The sequence below is a fragment of the Amblyraja radiata genome, chromosome 45 (genome assembly GCF_010909765.2).
Source record: "Amblyraja radiata isolate CabotCenter1 chromosome 45, sAmbRad1.1.pri, whole genome shotgun sequence".
Lineage (NCBI taxonomy): Eukaryota > Metazoa > Chordata > Chondrichthyes > Rajiformes > Rajidae > Amblyraja > Amblyraja radiata.
In genome coordinates this window covers 9,776,897-9,794,514 of record NC_046000.1, presented here as the reverse complement: position 1 = coordinate 9,794,514, position 17,618 = coordinate 9,776,897, and the positions used below count along the sequence as shown (strand labels likewise).

Below are 17,618 nucleotides of genomic sequence, written 5' to 3'. Positions count from 1 at the left end.
CCGATGAAGCAAATCAAATCAGACATTAAATTTCAAGTTACAATGTGAACTAAGAACATTCAATGCATCATCAGCATAACATGCTTTGTGATCTATCTTAGAAGTACCATGATGATTCATTCAGATAAGTGAACTTTGAAGCTGATAATCAAACAAATATATTAAAAGATAAATCATAGATTTGGAAAATCTGTGTTCTCCATGACTGAATGTAATTCTTTGTGTGAAATAAATATAAAATGTATGCATTGATGTTGGCTAACTGGTAGTTACGGTCCCTAATGGACCAATTCTCAATTTCAATTATACCATTCGAAAAATCAGATACTTCCTCTTAGATTGTGAAAAATATAAGGTTGCTAAGAGTGACTTTCATCCATTAATCCACGTTCATTTTTTTTGCACTTTCCATCTAAGCAGAAACATTTCCTCAGAAACATTTTGAATAGCAAATAGTTCTAATTCTGTATCATTTTCTGTACCTCCCATTGCATTTGTTGAAAGGTCATGGTTGGTTGCCAAGATAACTACACTTGAAAATTATTCTTTGGATCAGTGCAATTTATTCAATTAGGAAGATCTTAAGGTACCGAAATTGTTTAAGAAACAATTCAATGTTTTCACCTTGGGACGTGGGCATTAATGATAAGGTTATAATTTATTGGCCAACTCTACATTACCTTTGCAAGATAAAGGCACGGAATCATAGACAAGAAAAGCCAGAAACAGGCCTGGCAAGTTGCCTAACTGAGCTTGCCTGCGCCCAGCCTGCATCCATCCAAATCTTTCCTATCCAGGTATGTCCAAGTATATATTAAATGTCTTAATTGTACCAATCCCTGGCAGTTAATTCCATATATGCACCATCCTCTGTGAGGAAAGGCTGCCCCTCAGATCCCTGGCAAGGTTGTGGCAAGATGCCTTCTTGAATCTGGCAAATAGTCCCCCTTAGTGCCATTGGGCACAGCATCTAGACCCAACACTGATGAAGGAATGACGACTCACTTCTAAGTTAAGATGGGCATGTAGTCATACAGTCCAGAAACAGACCTTTTGGCCCTCAATGTTCATGCCATCCATCATACTATTTGGCCACATTAGGCTTGCAGCCTTACATGTCTTGGCAATACAAGTACAGGTACTTGTCTAGATGCTTTTAAATGTTGAGAGAATATTAGCTTCCACCACCTTTTCAGGCAGTGTGCTCTAGATCCCAACCACCTTCTATGGGAAAAATATTCCCCCTCATATCCCATCTAAACTTCCTACCTTTCACCTTAAATGTATTCCCTCTTGCCTTAGACCCCTCACAATAGGAAAAGGGTATTTGTTATCTACCTTATCTACTTCTTGTATAATTTTATGTACTTTCATCAGCTCACCACTTAGCCTCCTTCTCTCCAAGTTCACAAGTTATAGGAAAGAATTAGGCCATTCGGTCCATCAAGTCTACTCCGCCATTCAATCCTGGCTGATCTCTGCCTCCTAATCCCATTTTCTGCCTTCTCCCCATAACCCTTGACACCCGTTCTAATCAAAAATTTGTTTATCTCTGCCTTAAGAATATCCTCTGACTTGGCCTCCACAGCCCTCTGTGGCAATGAATTCCACAGATTAACTATCCTCTGACTAAAGGTAAGGGACAATGAATTCAGCCTATCCAGTCTCTCCATATAAATGAAATGCTCCAAACCTGACAACATCCTGGTTCATCGTCTCTGTACTCTCCCCAATGCAATCCCACACTTCGTATAGTGTGGCAACCAGACCCACACTTCGCCAACCTAAAAACAGCTGTGTAACTTGCTGCAGAATTTAGTAGTTGGGATGTCCCCATTCTCTCTTCCCCCTTCCCCCAATAACTTGTACTGATCTTTTCACTCAGTCTCAGAAAGTTCATTTAAATGAATGGGGTGGTGCTTTATACCTTTCACCATGCAGGCTTCGGAAATAAGTCAAAATATTAGTTTCCTATACAACTGGTGACTAAAGCACAACAAAGCTCCATACACCAGAAATAAGGAGGTTGCAATGCTTCCTTATACTGAAATAGTAATGAGAAGCCAATTGTAATGCCATTGCTGCCAATGAACTTGAGATCAGTCAAGAACATTGTGTATTGTGCCAGTCATTCCTTTTCTGAATAGAACAACTACTCATTACCTTAATCATTCAGGGATGCTTGACACATGCATCCTGGACACTGTAAGATTAATACTAATTCCAATCCATTTTTGCAGACAAATTGCAGAAAGGAAAATTGACTAACAGTCTCAGTGGTTGAGCAAAAACACTTAAATCAAATGGAAAAATATATAACAAAAGGAATTTGAATATAGTCCCAGAGCTATGAGCAGATTTTTAAATATTAATGAGTGTGGTGGGAAAAGGTAATTTACAACAGTTGAGGGATAATGAGTGAGAATCTAGATTAAAATAATCACTTTTAAATTGTTATTTTCAATTACAAACATTTGTGTTCAAATAAACAAAATCTGTAAATTGTGGATGGAGATCAGAGGTTCTCAGACATCGACTTATCTTTCAAAATTTGATTACAGAAGACATGTGGATTTTTACCTGATTTGTTCTGATCTGCAATGCAATGACTTGAAATGGTGGTGGAAACTCAAACCAAATACAAATCCTGTCATGAAAAAAACTGCAGGCCCATGGGGTAAGATTTTGGGTCTAATTGGTGAGCTCAATCAAAGAGCTGTCATATGTACTATGAACCTTGTTCTGTGCAGCAAGATTTAATTCTTCTAACCCTACAAGTTTAGATTGTAATAGTTTCTCCAAATTTTAACATTTGCACCCACTGCTAGATGTTTAACTAAAAGTTAGGATTGTTGTGATGTATAAAAATCAACAATCATTGAATTATCAGTTACCAACTATCAGTTCAACCATTTGTTTCCATAAATGTAATGCTGTAAAGGCTATGCCATCATACATTTTGATAATTTTACATTTGTAAGTGAATGCATGCAAAGCAGGTTGACCACCACAGTTATGTGTATGTACATTACATATGGCCACGGATGCTTTTACTCATTAGAAATATCTCTATACAATTTCTTTTTGGGCCAACGTGTTTGTAAAAATGGAATCTAATTTGGAATGTTCCTGGAATGTTCCTTTTACTTCGCCAAATGGTGAGCGACGCCAGATGCCTGTACATTTTCATAGGTGATGATATACAGTATGGCAGACCTTGATACATTTTGCTTTTCTAAAACCACTGCAAAATATACAGTCTTGAGAATAGTTTAAGAAGGAACTGCAGATGCTGGAAAATCGAAGGAAGATAAAAATGCTGGAGAAACTCAGCGGGTGCGGCAATATCTATGGAGCGAAGGAAATAGGCAATGCTTCGGGCCGAAACCCTTCATCAGTCAGAAGAAGGGTTTCGGCCCGAAACGTTGTCTATTTCCTTCGCTCCATAGTCTTGAGAATAGAATGGTTTGAATCTGTAAAGGGGAGCATTTTTTTCAGATCAATAGTGCCAGCTGCTGGAATTTTGCAGTATTGCCATGATTTCTGGAATTAATAGGTACAATAAAATAATTATATTCCAACAGAATCAAGGCAATGAGCCTAATAACAACATAAAGCAATAAAAGAGAAAGGAGGAGTGAAAATAATAATAGATTTTTAGTGAAAGATGTTTTTAAACTGCTCATGCAGGAAACCTAAATTGAAAACTGAATAAGCTAGAAAACACGAGCAGCATCTGTGGAAAGAGAAACAAGGTTATTGTTTTCGGTTGAAGACCCTTTGTCAGAAAGAGTGAAAATAAGTTCATCTCAAGATCTGAGGAAGGGTTCTGACACGAAACGTCACCTATTCCTTTTCTCCAGCGATGGTGCCTGCCAGCATCTGTAGTTCCTTCCTACACAATTCTATCATCATTTTTTTAAATAGTTGAAAGTAGGGCCTCAACAACTATAATTTAGACAGAATATTAATGGCAGAGGGCACAGGATATACAAGTAAATATTTCTGTTTTTTTTAAAAGAAAGATACAAGTAAATTATATTCGTCAGAACCAGAAAGCTACTAGAACTTGAAAAGGTTACAAACAAATTTTAAAACTGAAAAAGACTACAAATAGAATACATTTCATCCCTAGAGTCCACTGCGCCATTCAATTAGATAATAGCTAATGTGGACTTCAAATACAATCATATTTCTTCACACACAATATTGTATCTATCAATCTTTAAAGCTGCAATTTTCACACCATTCACATGTTTTGAGGAAAGAGTTCCAGTTTGCTACCTTTTCAATGTGGAAGAAACCTGCAGGCCATGCAGAAAATATCAATTTGGAAGAAAGGTTGTTTAGAGAACAGCAATGGGAAAAGGCTGCAGGAAAATAGGTTAAGAATTGAAATGAAAAGAAAACGGTCATAAAATTACTATTCTTGGAAACAGAAAACAACAATCAATTACCCTTTGTCCTTATTTTCTATTTAAAGTTAGGTGCATTAATATTATGTAACTACTTTTTATATTAAAATTTTAGTAGCTTCATTTCAAATCAGTGAGCTTAGCAACACTGGGTTTTATGGATTTTGGGGACATAGGTTATCATGTAAAGATGCTTAGGAGAAAGTCAGTTCTTTCCTATAAAGTAAACTGGAACAAAACTCAAGAAATTGTCATCCTAGACGTTGTTTAAATAGACTTTCCAAGTGAGCAATCTCCCGATTAGTCTTTTGATGCCTTGGAAAGAAAGCAATCTTAGCCTTGTAATTAAAGAGGGTTTGTTGCAATAAAAATCCTCAATCCTTTTGTCTCATACCTTCTATGTTTTCATCTCTAGCCTTTGTCCAATCATCTGCCTATCACCCCCCCCCCCCCCCCCCCCCCCCCCGCCCCTCACCTGTGTCAGACTTTGTCCTGCCCCTCCTCTCTTCCTGCTTTCTGTCCCCTCCAGGTACAATCAATCTGAAGAAGGGTCCCGACCTGAAATGTCACCTATCCATGATCTCATGAGTTGATTCCTGACCTGCTGAGCTACTCCAGCACACTACCTTCTTTTGTAAACCAGCATCTGCAGTTCCTTGTTTCGAATATAACAAAAGATTTAGCAAAGGATTTGCGTTGTGTGTTGAGTGTTACAAATGACTGCAAGGTTCATCCATAAATCATCACTGTTCATAATTTCCCATTTATGTATGAGTACCAATCATATTTAATGTATTATTTTTGTTCAAGGTGGCGAGTCTCACAGAAATACTTTAATACTATTTATCAGTTTTAATCTACCCAAGTGAAAATATTGAAAAGATTGATTCCACATCTAAAATACAGAGAAGTAATTGTTTCATGTGGAACCAGTTTTAGATAGATTGCAATGTTTTCCATTTATGCAGTTATGCAGCATTTGCAGTTTTGGTGTCCTATCCAAATTTATACAAACCTGCCCACGGTATTTCATCAATTTCTCTTTACCCTTGTGCCCTTTCTCATTAATCAGATTTCACTCTGCTATCTGAGAGGAGGAAAATTATATACCAATAAGCAAATACCCATTGTAAAAATATATGATTAGTGTCTATAATTATGCAGACAATATCTGAACACCTGGAAAGTTTTCAGCAGTTCATGGCAGCTAACATGGTTTGCAAAGGGGAGTTCATGTCCTACAAATCTGATCAATGTTTTTAGTAGTGGACAGGCATATATCTAATGATGTTATTGCTATGAAGTGTCTGAAGATATTTGATATAATCTCTCATGAGAGATTATTACTAAAGCTGAAAATCATGTAACTAAATGCCAATAACCTGACCAGGAGGCAGCTACTCAAAAATGGCAGACTGTACTGAGGTGTCTTGCTAGATGGGACTACAAATCTTTCAAGAAGTTCAGTTCCTGGCCTTTGCTCTATCTCAATGTTTCTTTTTTGAAAAGAATATCACTATGAAGATTCAAAAGTAGAAACAAGGTTTGAATTTTCCTTACTAGACACTCAGATCAATGATAGCCAGTAAATCAGCAGTGCAAGATTTTTTTTTCTATTTGCTGTTGAGTTGACTAACCTTGCAAAACAGATATGCAAACCCATTACCCAGAGCAAGAGGAAAAAAATGAAAGAAATTCATTTATGTTTGCTGCACGGTGACACACTTCTCAGAAATACGAATGCATGAAAATGAACATTCTGCTCCTGTCAGATAGTCTCAGTGCTTAATTTTCGCTTACAAAAAATGTCTAATTAAGGAAAGTACCAGAGAGCCGGTATATTTGAGGCAACACAATAAGAATCGGTGACTTCAAGAGGAAGATTGAAAATGGAATGAAGTAAAGAGACTGAAGGGTGAATATATTTATCAGTTTGCATAACTTTTTGATAATGGAAAGCAACATATTCTCTGAACTTCCTTTTTCATTAAGTAATTAATAATAATAATAATAAATTTTATTTATGGGCGCCTTTCAAGAGTCTCAAGGACACCTAAATTGTTTAAAATGTACTTAAACCCTGATGAACAAAAGATGACACTGAATTTATTAAATATATAAATGAGTAACGCAGCGGTAGAGTTGCTGCCTTACAGCACCAGACACCCGGGTTCGATCCTGACTACGGGTACTATCTGGAGGGAGTTTGTACATTTACCCCATGTCCTGCGTGGGTTTGCTCCGGGAGCTCCAGGTTCCTCCAAAGGCATACAGGTTTTTAAGTTAATTGGCATGGTAAAATTGTAAAATTATCCCTAGTGTGTGTAGGATAATGTTAATTTGCGGGAATCACTCGTCGGCGTGGGCCGAAGGGCTTATTTCCTTGCTGTATCTCTAAACTAAACTAAACCACTAAGTTTGGTAAAGTGTGTAAGAAGGAACAGCAGATGCTGGTTTAAACCGAAGGTAGACACAATAAGCTGGAGTAACTCAGCGGGACAGACGGTATCTCTGGAGAGAAGGAATGGGTGACGTTTCTGGTCGAGACCCTTCTTCAGGCTTAGTATTGTAAAGTACCAGGTGGCAAAGGCTTGGTCAGTTTTGTAAGATCACAACCTTTCATTTACATTCAGTGCCAACCTCCTGAATATAAATCGGAATTACCTGATACTTAATTGTTAAAATGAATCAGTCTCACAATATTAAAAATTAATTATATATATATATTTAAAATGCCCCGTTCTAAATGCCCCGCAGCCTGTCTGTCTGGAAGCATCGTCTGAAATGTGCAATGACTTCCTGCACTTTTTTATTAATAAGGTTGTTTCCATAAGGGCTCTTATTTTAGCTCCTGCCTCTGACCCCTCTGTTTCTGTCCCATGCCTGGTGGTATTGGATAAGTTTGTGCCTGTAACATTGTCGTGTTTAGAGGATGTGGTTAGCCATATTAAGCCATCCGGTTCCCCTTGTGATGCTGTCCCTCCTCATCTTTTTAAAGAGGTTTTCCCTAGTATAGGTCAGTCGGTTCTTGCCATTATTAACAGCAGCTTGTGTTCTGGGGTTGTCCCCGTAAGTTTTAAACATGCAGTAGTGCAACCACTACTTAAGAAACCTGGCCTGGATCAAACTGTTCTGGCCAATTTTAGACCGATCTCCAAGCTGCCTTTTATCTCTAAAATTCTGGAGAAAGTTGTTTATGCTCAACTAAAACTCTTCTTGGACGAGCATAATATTCGGGAGGTTTTCCAGTCTGGGTTTAAAACTATGCATAGCACAGAGTCAGCATTGCTAAGGGTTTTTAATGACATCCTCCTAGCTAATGATTCTGGTAATTATGTGGTTCTTGTCCTGATGGACCTATCTGCCGCCTTTGATACAGTGGACCATGGTATCTTAATATCTCGGTTACAGCACCTAGTGGGCATTTGTGGCAGTGCCCTGGGATGGTTCAGGTCTTATCTGGCAGACAGAACTATGTGTGTAAGCCTTGCTGGTTCTGAATCCTCCTCCGCTCCTCTGTCATATGGGGTTCCACAGGGCTCAATTTTAGGGCCCCTGCTTTTCTCACTGTACTTGCTTCCTCTGGGTTCCATTCTTAGAAAGCATGGCATCTCTTTTCACTGTTATGCTGATGATAGCCAACTATATATGCCGCTAAGGAAGGAAGATGCTTTTTCTGTCATATCACTTCTGTCATGTCTTGAGGACATTAAGTCCTGGATGGCCCTAAACTTTCTAGGATTTAATGAAAAGAAGACAGAGGTGATATTGTTTGGTCCCAATGGCTGCCGTGAACCTCCCCTTGTTGACTTGGGTCCCCTGGCACGGTATGTGAAGCCAACAGTTTTAAACCTGGGTTTTAGGATGGACAGTGATTTTAAATTAGATCATCAAATAGGTGCGGTGGTAAAGTCCAGCTTCTTTCACTTAAGGCAGCTGGCAAAGGTGAAGCCCATTCTTGAGCGGCAGCATTTTGAAACAGTAATCCATGCCTTTATTACATCTAGGCTGGATTACTGTAACGCACTCTATTTTGGAGTTGCTCAATCTTCACTGGCTCGTCTCCAGTTGGTTCAAAATGCTGCTGCTCGCCTTTTGACTGGAACTCGAAAGAGGGAGCACATAACGCCAATTCTGGCCTCCCTCCACTGGCTCCCGGTGTACTTTCGAGTTCATTTTAAAATTATTTTATTTGTTTTTAAATCCTTAAATGGGCTCGCCCCGCCTTACCTCTCTGAGCTGCTTCATCCATATGCTCCTGCCCGGTGCCTCAGGTCAGCTGATCAGCTGCTCCTGGAGGTACCGAGGTCTAAGCGGAAGCTCAGAGGGGATAGAGCCTTCTCTGTTGCTGCTCCGGCACTCTGGAACACTCTGCCGTTGCACATCAGACAGGCCCCCTCACTGTCCATCTTCAAAACCAGTATTAAAACACATTTATATTCCTTGGCTTTTGACCCTGCTTGAGACTTTGCTCCTGTTTTAGTGCTTTTAATGTTTTTAATTTTATTGTTTTTATTCTTTCTTTTAATGTTTTTATTGTCGTGTAATAATTTCTTGTCCATGACTAGTCATGTACAGCACTTTGTGGCAACAGTGGTTGTTTTTAAAGTGCTCTATAAATAAAGTTATTATTATTATTATTATTAAAATAATTTACATTTTTGCACTGAATTGCATTTAATATTTAATAATGAACATATCAGATGAAGAAGGGTCTCGACCCGAAACAACACCCATTCCTTCTCTCCAGAGATGCTGCCGGTCCCGCTGAGTTACGCCAGCATATAGTATATATCACATGAATATGTTAACTTATTGTTTGCATTTGACTTTATTTCCTCATTCTCCATTACTAACTTACAATTAATTAATTAAATCTGGAATGGATATGTTGAGAACAATTATTGGAAATCAACATCTGAATAGTAATGAAACAGATAGGGAATGTTTTCAGATGGGTTTAACAACAATCAGACTGTCTGCAAAATGACAACCAAACCCATATTGGCATTACTAAGTTAAAATGTTGTCAGTGTTTTATTACATTGCAATTGGATGTGTATATTCTTAACATGAATGGATTTAAGGCCAATGATAGACAGATTTGATATGGTACCAGCAACGAGGCCAGATACCAGTCATCATCCTCTGAAATAAAGTGCATAGTTAGCAATTATGAAGTTGCTAAAGTCCTTTAAAAGCCATTTATGAATGCCTGAAAGGACTTCCAGGAACAAAATGGTTGGTTTCATGTTCATCCTATATTGGTCGACTCTTCATTTTGTATACTTCAATTAAACCAACCATTTTGTTCCAAAGGAAACAATATCAGTTCCTCTCCAAAAATATGTTGGTCCTGTCCCAGATAATATCACAATAAGGGAGTAATAGAAACATACGGCAATAACCTGCCCTATTGGCCCACTGAGGCCACTCCAACCATCACCACCCACGTACACTAATTCTATTTTACACTCACCGCATTCACATCAAGTCCCCACTTGGTCTATCCACCCACACACATGGGGCAATATAAAATGGCCGGTTAACCTACAAACCATACCGTTTTGGTCATTTACTCGGTGCTCGCTCTAATACTCTCATAATACTGTATGCCTGACGATGAACTAACCTGCATTAACAATTGCATCAATTTCCAGCTTTGTGATATCCTCTTGCAAGAGTGAAACCTTTTCATTCAGAACATCACTCTTCTTGTAATGTGTTCTTGGCTGTTTCAGATTTTCGCCTGCAAACCAAAACATTAAAAAAATTGGAAAAATGTAAAATCATAACTGTGTGTAAATCTGGATTTTCAATTATTTTCTGAATGAAAGACTTTCTGACAGAAACACCAAGAAAATGATCGCTGGCCTCAATCTCCATAGAACATGCGATAAACAGTGCAACACTTTGGCGCACCATGTCTGCACCAACTACGATATCACACCGTATTGGGGACAGATCTCAAACAATGATGAGACACAGCTCAGAAAGGAGATGGAGAGCTTGGTAGCGTAGGCTTAAGGCACTAGGTGATGTACACGGCTCCCTGCTGTACTCTACTATGCAGCAAATTTTGAAAAGATAAAATAAATCGTCAACTGTTTTGAAGAAGAAGAATCTGCTGCAGTCAGGATCATCAGTGAAATCATGGTGAATATGTCCTCCACCGGGATCTTGTGTTTATTGCTTCCAATTTTGCAAACTTCCCACAAGCTATCACTTCCATTGAGAAACGTGGTGAAACATTAGTGAATAACTTGCAGGTTTTCAACAAAGTAACTGACGATATCCCTAAAATTCCTGGCGATGTAGGTAAAGACATGCAAGGAAAATGTGAGAGAGTGAATTTAGCTAATAAAGATCTTGAAGAAATACAAAACATAGCTAAAGTTCTCAAAGGTAGTTATAATGCACAAGATATCGACATGAATATAGAGTCGGTAGCTTGTTTCTGGTATGCACCAGTGACCTCAGCTGAGGTAGAAAGAAGTTTCTCACAACTGAAGCATATTCTGTCTGACAGAGGGCATAGTTTAACACCAGATAATTTGATAAAAATGCTAGTAATTACGTGCAACCAGGTAACTTTGGTCATTTAATGTAGAATGCCATTATATTATCATTTTTAACCATATTTTGGTGGTGGAAATACACGCCTTTTTAGTCAATAAATGCCTTTTTCGTTGCCCTTTTTTGCCATTTTATGATGCCTTTTTTGCCTGCCTATTTCAGAGTTTTTTAGCGCCTAAACATCCTGGCTCTAATCATTGCCTATGAAGGAGCCAAAGCACACGGTGGGTGGCTCATTTTCTACTTGGAAAAAATGTATACACACCGCTCACGATTTTAGGCACTTACTGAAGACTTGGGCAAAAGTTGTTATACACTCATGTTCTTTTGGTTTACGTGTTTCTGGTCCCTGCTATATACAAATAGTTTAGTTTGCCTTCCATTTTAAAAGTGCTTGAGGCTGACGGAACTCTGATGGGCGTCGGGAACAGCGGCGACCTGCATATCGGCGTCCAACATCAATTGGACGCGTCGGGGTCACCAGTTTAGCGAGTCGAGACGGTAGGTTGATTTCCAAAAGAGCTTTATTGCAAAAGTAGTGAAAACAACAGTAATCTTGAGACAGCTAAATACAGTGCTACTACCACAACGGTGGTTAACAGAATGAATGGACTTGCCCAGAAAAGTGCATGAAAACAAACCCCTCCCCACGGCCTTGCACAGATCATTCAAACTCAGGTTTGCGTCTGGAGCCAGCAGTAAATGTAGTGAGGAGACAAGCTTGGCTATTTGGCTTGGGTAGTCTACACCCCATCGGTATCAACATTGACTTCTCTACTTTTAGATAACCCTTGTCTTCTCCCTCCTCCCCCTCACCCTTCCCAGCTCTCCTTCTAGTCCTACTGTCTATGCCTCTTCCTTTCTTTTTCCCGTCCCCCCCCCACATCAGCCTAAAGAAGGGTCTTGACCCGAAACGTCGCCTATTCCTTCTCTCCATAGATGTTTTTTGCCTACCTTCGATTTTTCCAGCATCTGCAGTTCTTTTTTAAATAGATCTTGGAGAAGGCTGAACCAGTGGGCAGTGGCACGAACAAATGAACGACTGACGGTGGCCCCCCGGTTTTGCCCCGGTGGTGGAAATTTTCTTGTAAGTTATACTGTTAACATGTTAATAATAACATTAATATTAACGTGTTAACATAGAAAACGTCATTGTACAATTAGAGAACATAGCACGACCTTTTAGCAAAACGGCCAAAAAAGGCTGATTTGGGCACTCGATCGTGAAAAAGGCGTTATCTTGGTGAAATCATCAAAAAAGGCATGAAAAGGCACATGGCATTTATGGCAAAATCCTGGCTGTAGCAATGATAATGCAGGAATCAACTGCTGGTAAATTGGATTGGTATAGAGAGATACTTGATGGTCGGCATGCACATGATGAGCCAAAAGGTCTGCTTCTATGCTTGTTTTCTCTTTTACCGTATTTGCAAAGAGTGCAGAATTCACTATTACCACAGCACATTCTCTAAATACCTATAGATTTACTAGGCAAACTAATAAAGAAGCTATTCTTTAAAAAAGAACCACTTTAAAACTGAAAACCTATAATCATTGTTTCATCTACTGTACTCCATCAAATGGTATCTTTGGAGTGCCAAGAACCTGTAACTATATTTAAAAACAGCAGCTTTAAGGTTGGGCGACTAAATAACTCACATGCAAAGAAGTTGGCCAAAACACTACTGTAACAGACAGTATATACATTGAGCCTTAATCTTAATTTAAAATTAATTTTACCTAGGCAATAAACACAACTACGTGATTTATTTTCCCCAAAAGTGTACTGCATGGAATCTACCACATGGAACATAGTGCTCTCCAATATCAACCTATTAAGTAGTCCATATAAAATCTCTGCTCTTTATGAACAATTTCTGAAGGAGTAGTTTTTTTTTAATTTCAAGGACTGTGAAGTCTCCTGATTAAGACAGTAATTTCAACCACATCTGAATGATTCTCTTCATGGTTTCTGTTAAACCTTCCATAAGCAATTTGATCAAATTAATAATGTCTTTACAAGCATTTATGTAACGCTTACCAAACTCTGGAAACCTATTGATCATTACCAAGTGATACAAATGAATCTGTAAGCAGTAAAACCAGTGTTCATTTTGCATTTCATTAAATAGTTTAATAAAATTCTAATGGCTTATGACATTTATGTAAAATTCCTTTTCTTTAGTGCGAGTGCAATAAAAGTTCATTTGAACAGTTATACAAATATTAGAATGGGTGCCTATTCTAGGATTTATTCCTGAGGTATTTTAAAAATGAAATAGAGATTCCTTGATGTTGAATTAATTAGACTGTATTCTAAATCATGTTAATTTCATGTTAATCTACTTTCAACACTTTCTACTGTACTTGGACAAAAGTGTTACAAGGGAGTTCAGTGAAGATATGCTCAATATGAAGGCATAATTTTACATACACAATTTCCAGAATAAATATAAAGGGGGAGATAAAAAGATAGCTTGAAAAATTGAAGATAAGAAATATAGAATCAAAATTAATGTAAACAATATTTGTTGTATTGACACTACACCAAGAATATTTTTTCACCTTAACAATATTAAGATTGCTTTTAAATCACATAATAATTATATTTGCAGTGAACGTCGGGGTTCAACAAAAGCAATCAAATAAATTGTTGTAATCCCTAAGATGATCACCTAATAACTAGTTGAGCACCCAAATATAAAACATGACAATACAATCTAAACTGGTATTCTTTGTTTGGATGAACTTCCCCTTCTGAAGGGGGATGGGGGAGCAACATTATTTCTGAAGGTGTTTCATTTACCAGACAGTAATAGAATGAAAGGTAAAGACCCTAATTTCAATTCAAATAATCTGGCCCACAGGCTGACACCAGGAAAACAATTATGATCACAAAAGGTGTTGTATTTTTATCAACGTTCTGCCTATGTCTACAGGAAGAAGAAATAGCAATTGCCACCTTGCTCTGACCAATATAATTCCAGTGCCATACAATATCAGAGTACACACCTTGTTTGTGATAGACTAGACTGACAACCAAATCATTTCTGACACAATTCAAGTGATGCAGGTTTTATCCAATACTGATATTTTCACTCACTAAAGATACAAATGCAGAAGGCATTCACAGTTTAGATTGTGCTCAGATTACTACAAAATAAGCTATCATTGTTCCCTTTTTTTAAATGGAGGTAATTGAGTTAAGTATTTGACAGTATAATTTTATTTGACATTTTTTATAGTTCTTATTAGTCCTGGAGATTCAATTAAACACATTTTCAAAAGATTTTGCCAATATACTACTGCCCGCTGCTGACAGCAATTTATGAACATCCAGATGAGGGAAAATAAGATGGTCAGTAGTTGAAATCTGTGCCTGCTTAATAACTGTTTAGGATAAAAACATCACATGCAGAGTGGGGACAGAAAGGTTACGTAAGATACATAGTAACAAAGATTCCATTATAAGTTTCAAGTACCTGTAGTGCCTGGGGCAATTCAGCAGTGCATAAGAATATAAGAAATGACTCCCAAGCCTGTATATAAGTAATTAATGTAGATTGTTAATGGATGATATTCAGGGACTGATCCTTGTGACAGCTCATTAGTCACAGCTTATTATTCAATCCTCGAGCCATACAAATGTAATTTATCCCCAATGCCATAAGTTTTTTCCTTGCGCAGTAACTTTTCATGTGGTATCTTGTTAAATGCCTTTTAGAAACCCAAATACTTTACATGTACTGATTCCTCTTTAACCACCCACAAAAGAATTCCAGAAGAAAAAATTCCCATTCACACGATTATAATCTTTGCTGCTTTCAGTTTCAGTTTTGTTTATTGTCACATGTACCGAGGTACAGTGAAAAGCTTTTTGTTGTGTGCTAACCAGTCAGCAGAAAGACAATACATGATTACAATCAATCCATTTACAGTTGTAGATACATGATAAGGGAATAACATTTAGTGCAAGGTAAAGACAGCAAAGAATAGTCCTGTTTCACTACAGTATGATTTTCTTACTGTCCTACCATTACTTCCTTAATTGCATCCTTTTCTTAACCACGTAGCCTAACTATCCTAGTTTCTTAATTTCTGTATACCTTCTTTCTTGAACAAAACCATTATACCCACGCTTTTTCCAATCTTTTGAGAATCTTCAGAGCTTTGGAAGATCATAATCAATACATTCTTTATTATGCAGTAATTTCTGTTTTAATACACTACGATGCGGGTCAATGGGTCCATGGAACTTGTCAGCCTTTATGTTATATTGTACTTCTTCAATTATAGTTTTGCTTATCCCTTTGTTTTCACTGATGTTCTCCTATTGCAGAAAAGCCATTTCTTTAAGTTCCATTATTCTTTCCATCATATCATTTCCCAATGTTTTATTACACTTGTTCATACTTCTGGTGGATCCGACTGTCTGATCCTGTATTTTTTGCCATTTTACTCTTGCGATATATCTCCTCCTTTATTTGGGTGGGGAGTGGATGAGAAAGTGTGATAACAGAGAAGTAGTGTGAACGGGAGATCGATGGTCGGCATGGACTCATTGAGCCAAAGGGCCTGTTTCATGCCATATCACTAAACTAAATTGTAGAAGGCTGAAGCATTTACCACCACCTTCAGACAGAAGTGAATCTGTTTCCTCCTGAGAATCCCACCATGACAGAAGACAGTTTTCAGAAATTAATTTAACTCAATGTGATAACTAGAAAAAAGACAAGGACAATGGGAACAGCAGAGGTAGGGGGAACAGACAACATTTTGGCTGTAGTACTGAAGATCAGAATTAGATACAACACAGTCAGTCAAGCTGTTTCACTATAATTACTACAATGGCATCAGCCAACCATGTGGAAAATTGTCCACATATGCCCTATCCATAAAAAGCTGGACCTAACCAAACATTTGGTCCTCTGTCTAATCCCAATCACCATTAAAATAATGGAATATGTCATTGGCAATGCTATCAAATGGCACTTACTCAACAACAATAAGCTCACAGATGACCAGTTTGAGACCTCATCACAGCTTTGGTCCAAACATGAAACAAATAATTGAATTCCTGAGCTGAGGTGAAAGAGTTTACCGTTGATGGGAAGGTCGCATTTAAATAAATGTAGCATCGTGGTGTTCTGGTAAAATTGAAATCAATGGAGCTCAAGAAGAAAGTACCTAATGTGTTCGGAGCCATATCTCGCACAAAGAAAGCTGATTGTGGTTGTTGGATGTCAAATATCCCAGTCCTACAACATCACTGCAAGAGTTTGGACTAGTTTTCAAGGGAGCAAATAATTTTCATATATTTTATAAATAACCTGCCTTCCATCATATGATTATAAGCATTTGTTCCTTCTTCCAACTGCCGTGACAACTAAATCCCCCCAAATAATTTGAAGATACCCCAGTCCAGTATTCTGTGTTCCCATGTCTGCACAAATCAGCATTATGTTACTTGGTAGTTCAGCCAAGTGTGAAACATGATGGTGGAAAAGTGAGGATTCAGTGGATTCAACTAACTTTATCAAGTAACATGTGATTGTAAAACAATCATCAAGTGACACATAATTGTAAGTAAATTCAATCTAAAGTAAATGGATGGTTTAGAAAGCTTATTGGGTTTGCTAGAAAATCAAAGACTATTGTTAATTAATGACATGGCAGACTGCAAGCTTCTACAGAAATTGTCATGTGAAGAGTGTATATGCCTTTGGTAATAGCAAGGCTACTAAATTAGTGGGCAGGGAAAGAATACAAAACTGAAGAATAGAAATCATATCAAAGTGAAAGAATGGCATAGGGAAGATTGCCAGATGGCACAGTGTTCTGACATTAATGGTTGAAATTAGATTGATTCTCCCCAAAAAATATGATCTGGGAAATATGATTTGAAAACTGGTAATAATATTTTTTTAGAATTAAAGGGTCTTATAAATCCTTTAATATAGAATATAAAATCTTTGTTTAAAGATAGATAATAAAGAATGTTAAAGTGAGAAGCTAAGAAACAACCTCTTTACTCTCAATAAAATATGGATAAATGCAATATCTAGTATCATATAATCAAAGAGCTTAAAGGTCCCATATTCCCTCCTTATTTCTCATTGATGTTCTCACAGATCACACAGGACGTTTCATCTGTCCTCTATGAACTGCATGTACATTGAATGACACCGGACTCCTGCTTCCAATGTATATTTAATGTCCGCTAGTATAAATATACTGCACACTTGAGTAAAGCAAGTGTAGGGCTATTGTTAAAATTACATAAAATTACATAGAAAGATAGACACAAAAAGCTGGAGTAACTCAGGGGAACATGCATTCTGGAGTAAAGGAATGATGTTTCGGGGTCGAGATCGACCTTCGATTTAAACCAACATCTGCAGTTCCTTCTTATACAGGAACTGCAGATTATACAATACGGATGCTGTTCTTGAAAGACATATGTGGCTCTATCAACAGGAAGGGTGAAAATGTGTGGAATGTCAAGTGTCAAACGAGTCGTGTTTAATTGTGATATGCTCCGAAACGGAACAATGACATTCTTACTTGCAGCAGCAAGAATGTAAATTAATATTAACAAAATAAAGGACTGCATAAATTATTGATTGC

General features: G+C 37.7%; 1 protein-coding gene across 1 annotated transcript in view; it reads right to left on the bottom strand.

Annotated features, from left to right (window-relative positions):
* macrod1 (mono-ADP ribosylhydrolase 1) overlaps window positions 1–17,618 on the bottom strand; it is a 369,433-nt gene that overhangs the window by 341,467 nt on the left and 10,348 nt on the right. Inside the window, exon 3 of the mRNA XM_033015165.1 lies at window positions 10,048–10,164. Coding sequence (XP_032871056.1) covers window positions 10,048–10,164 — 117 coding nt within the window. The remainder of the gene's footprint in view (window positions 1–10,047; window positions 10,165–17,618) is intronic.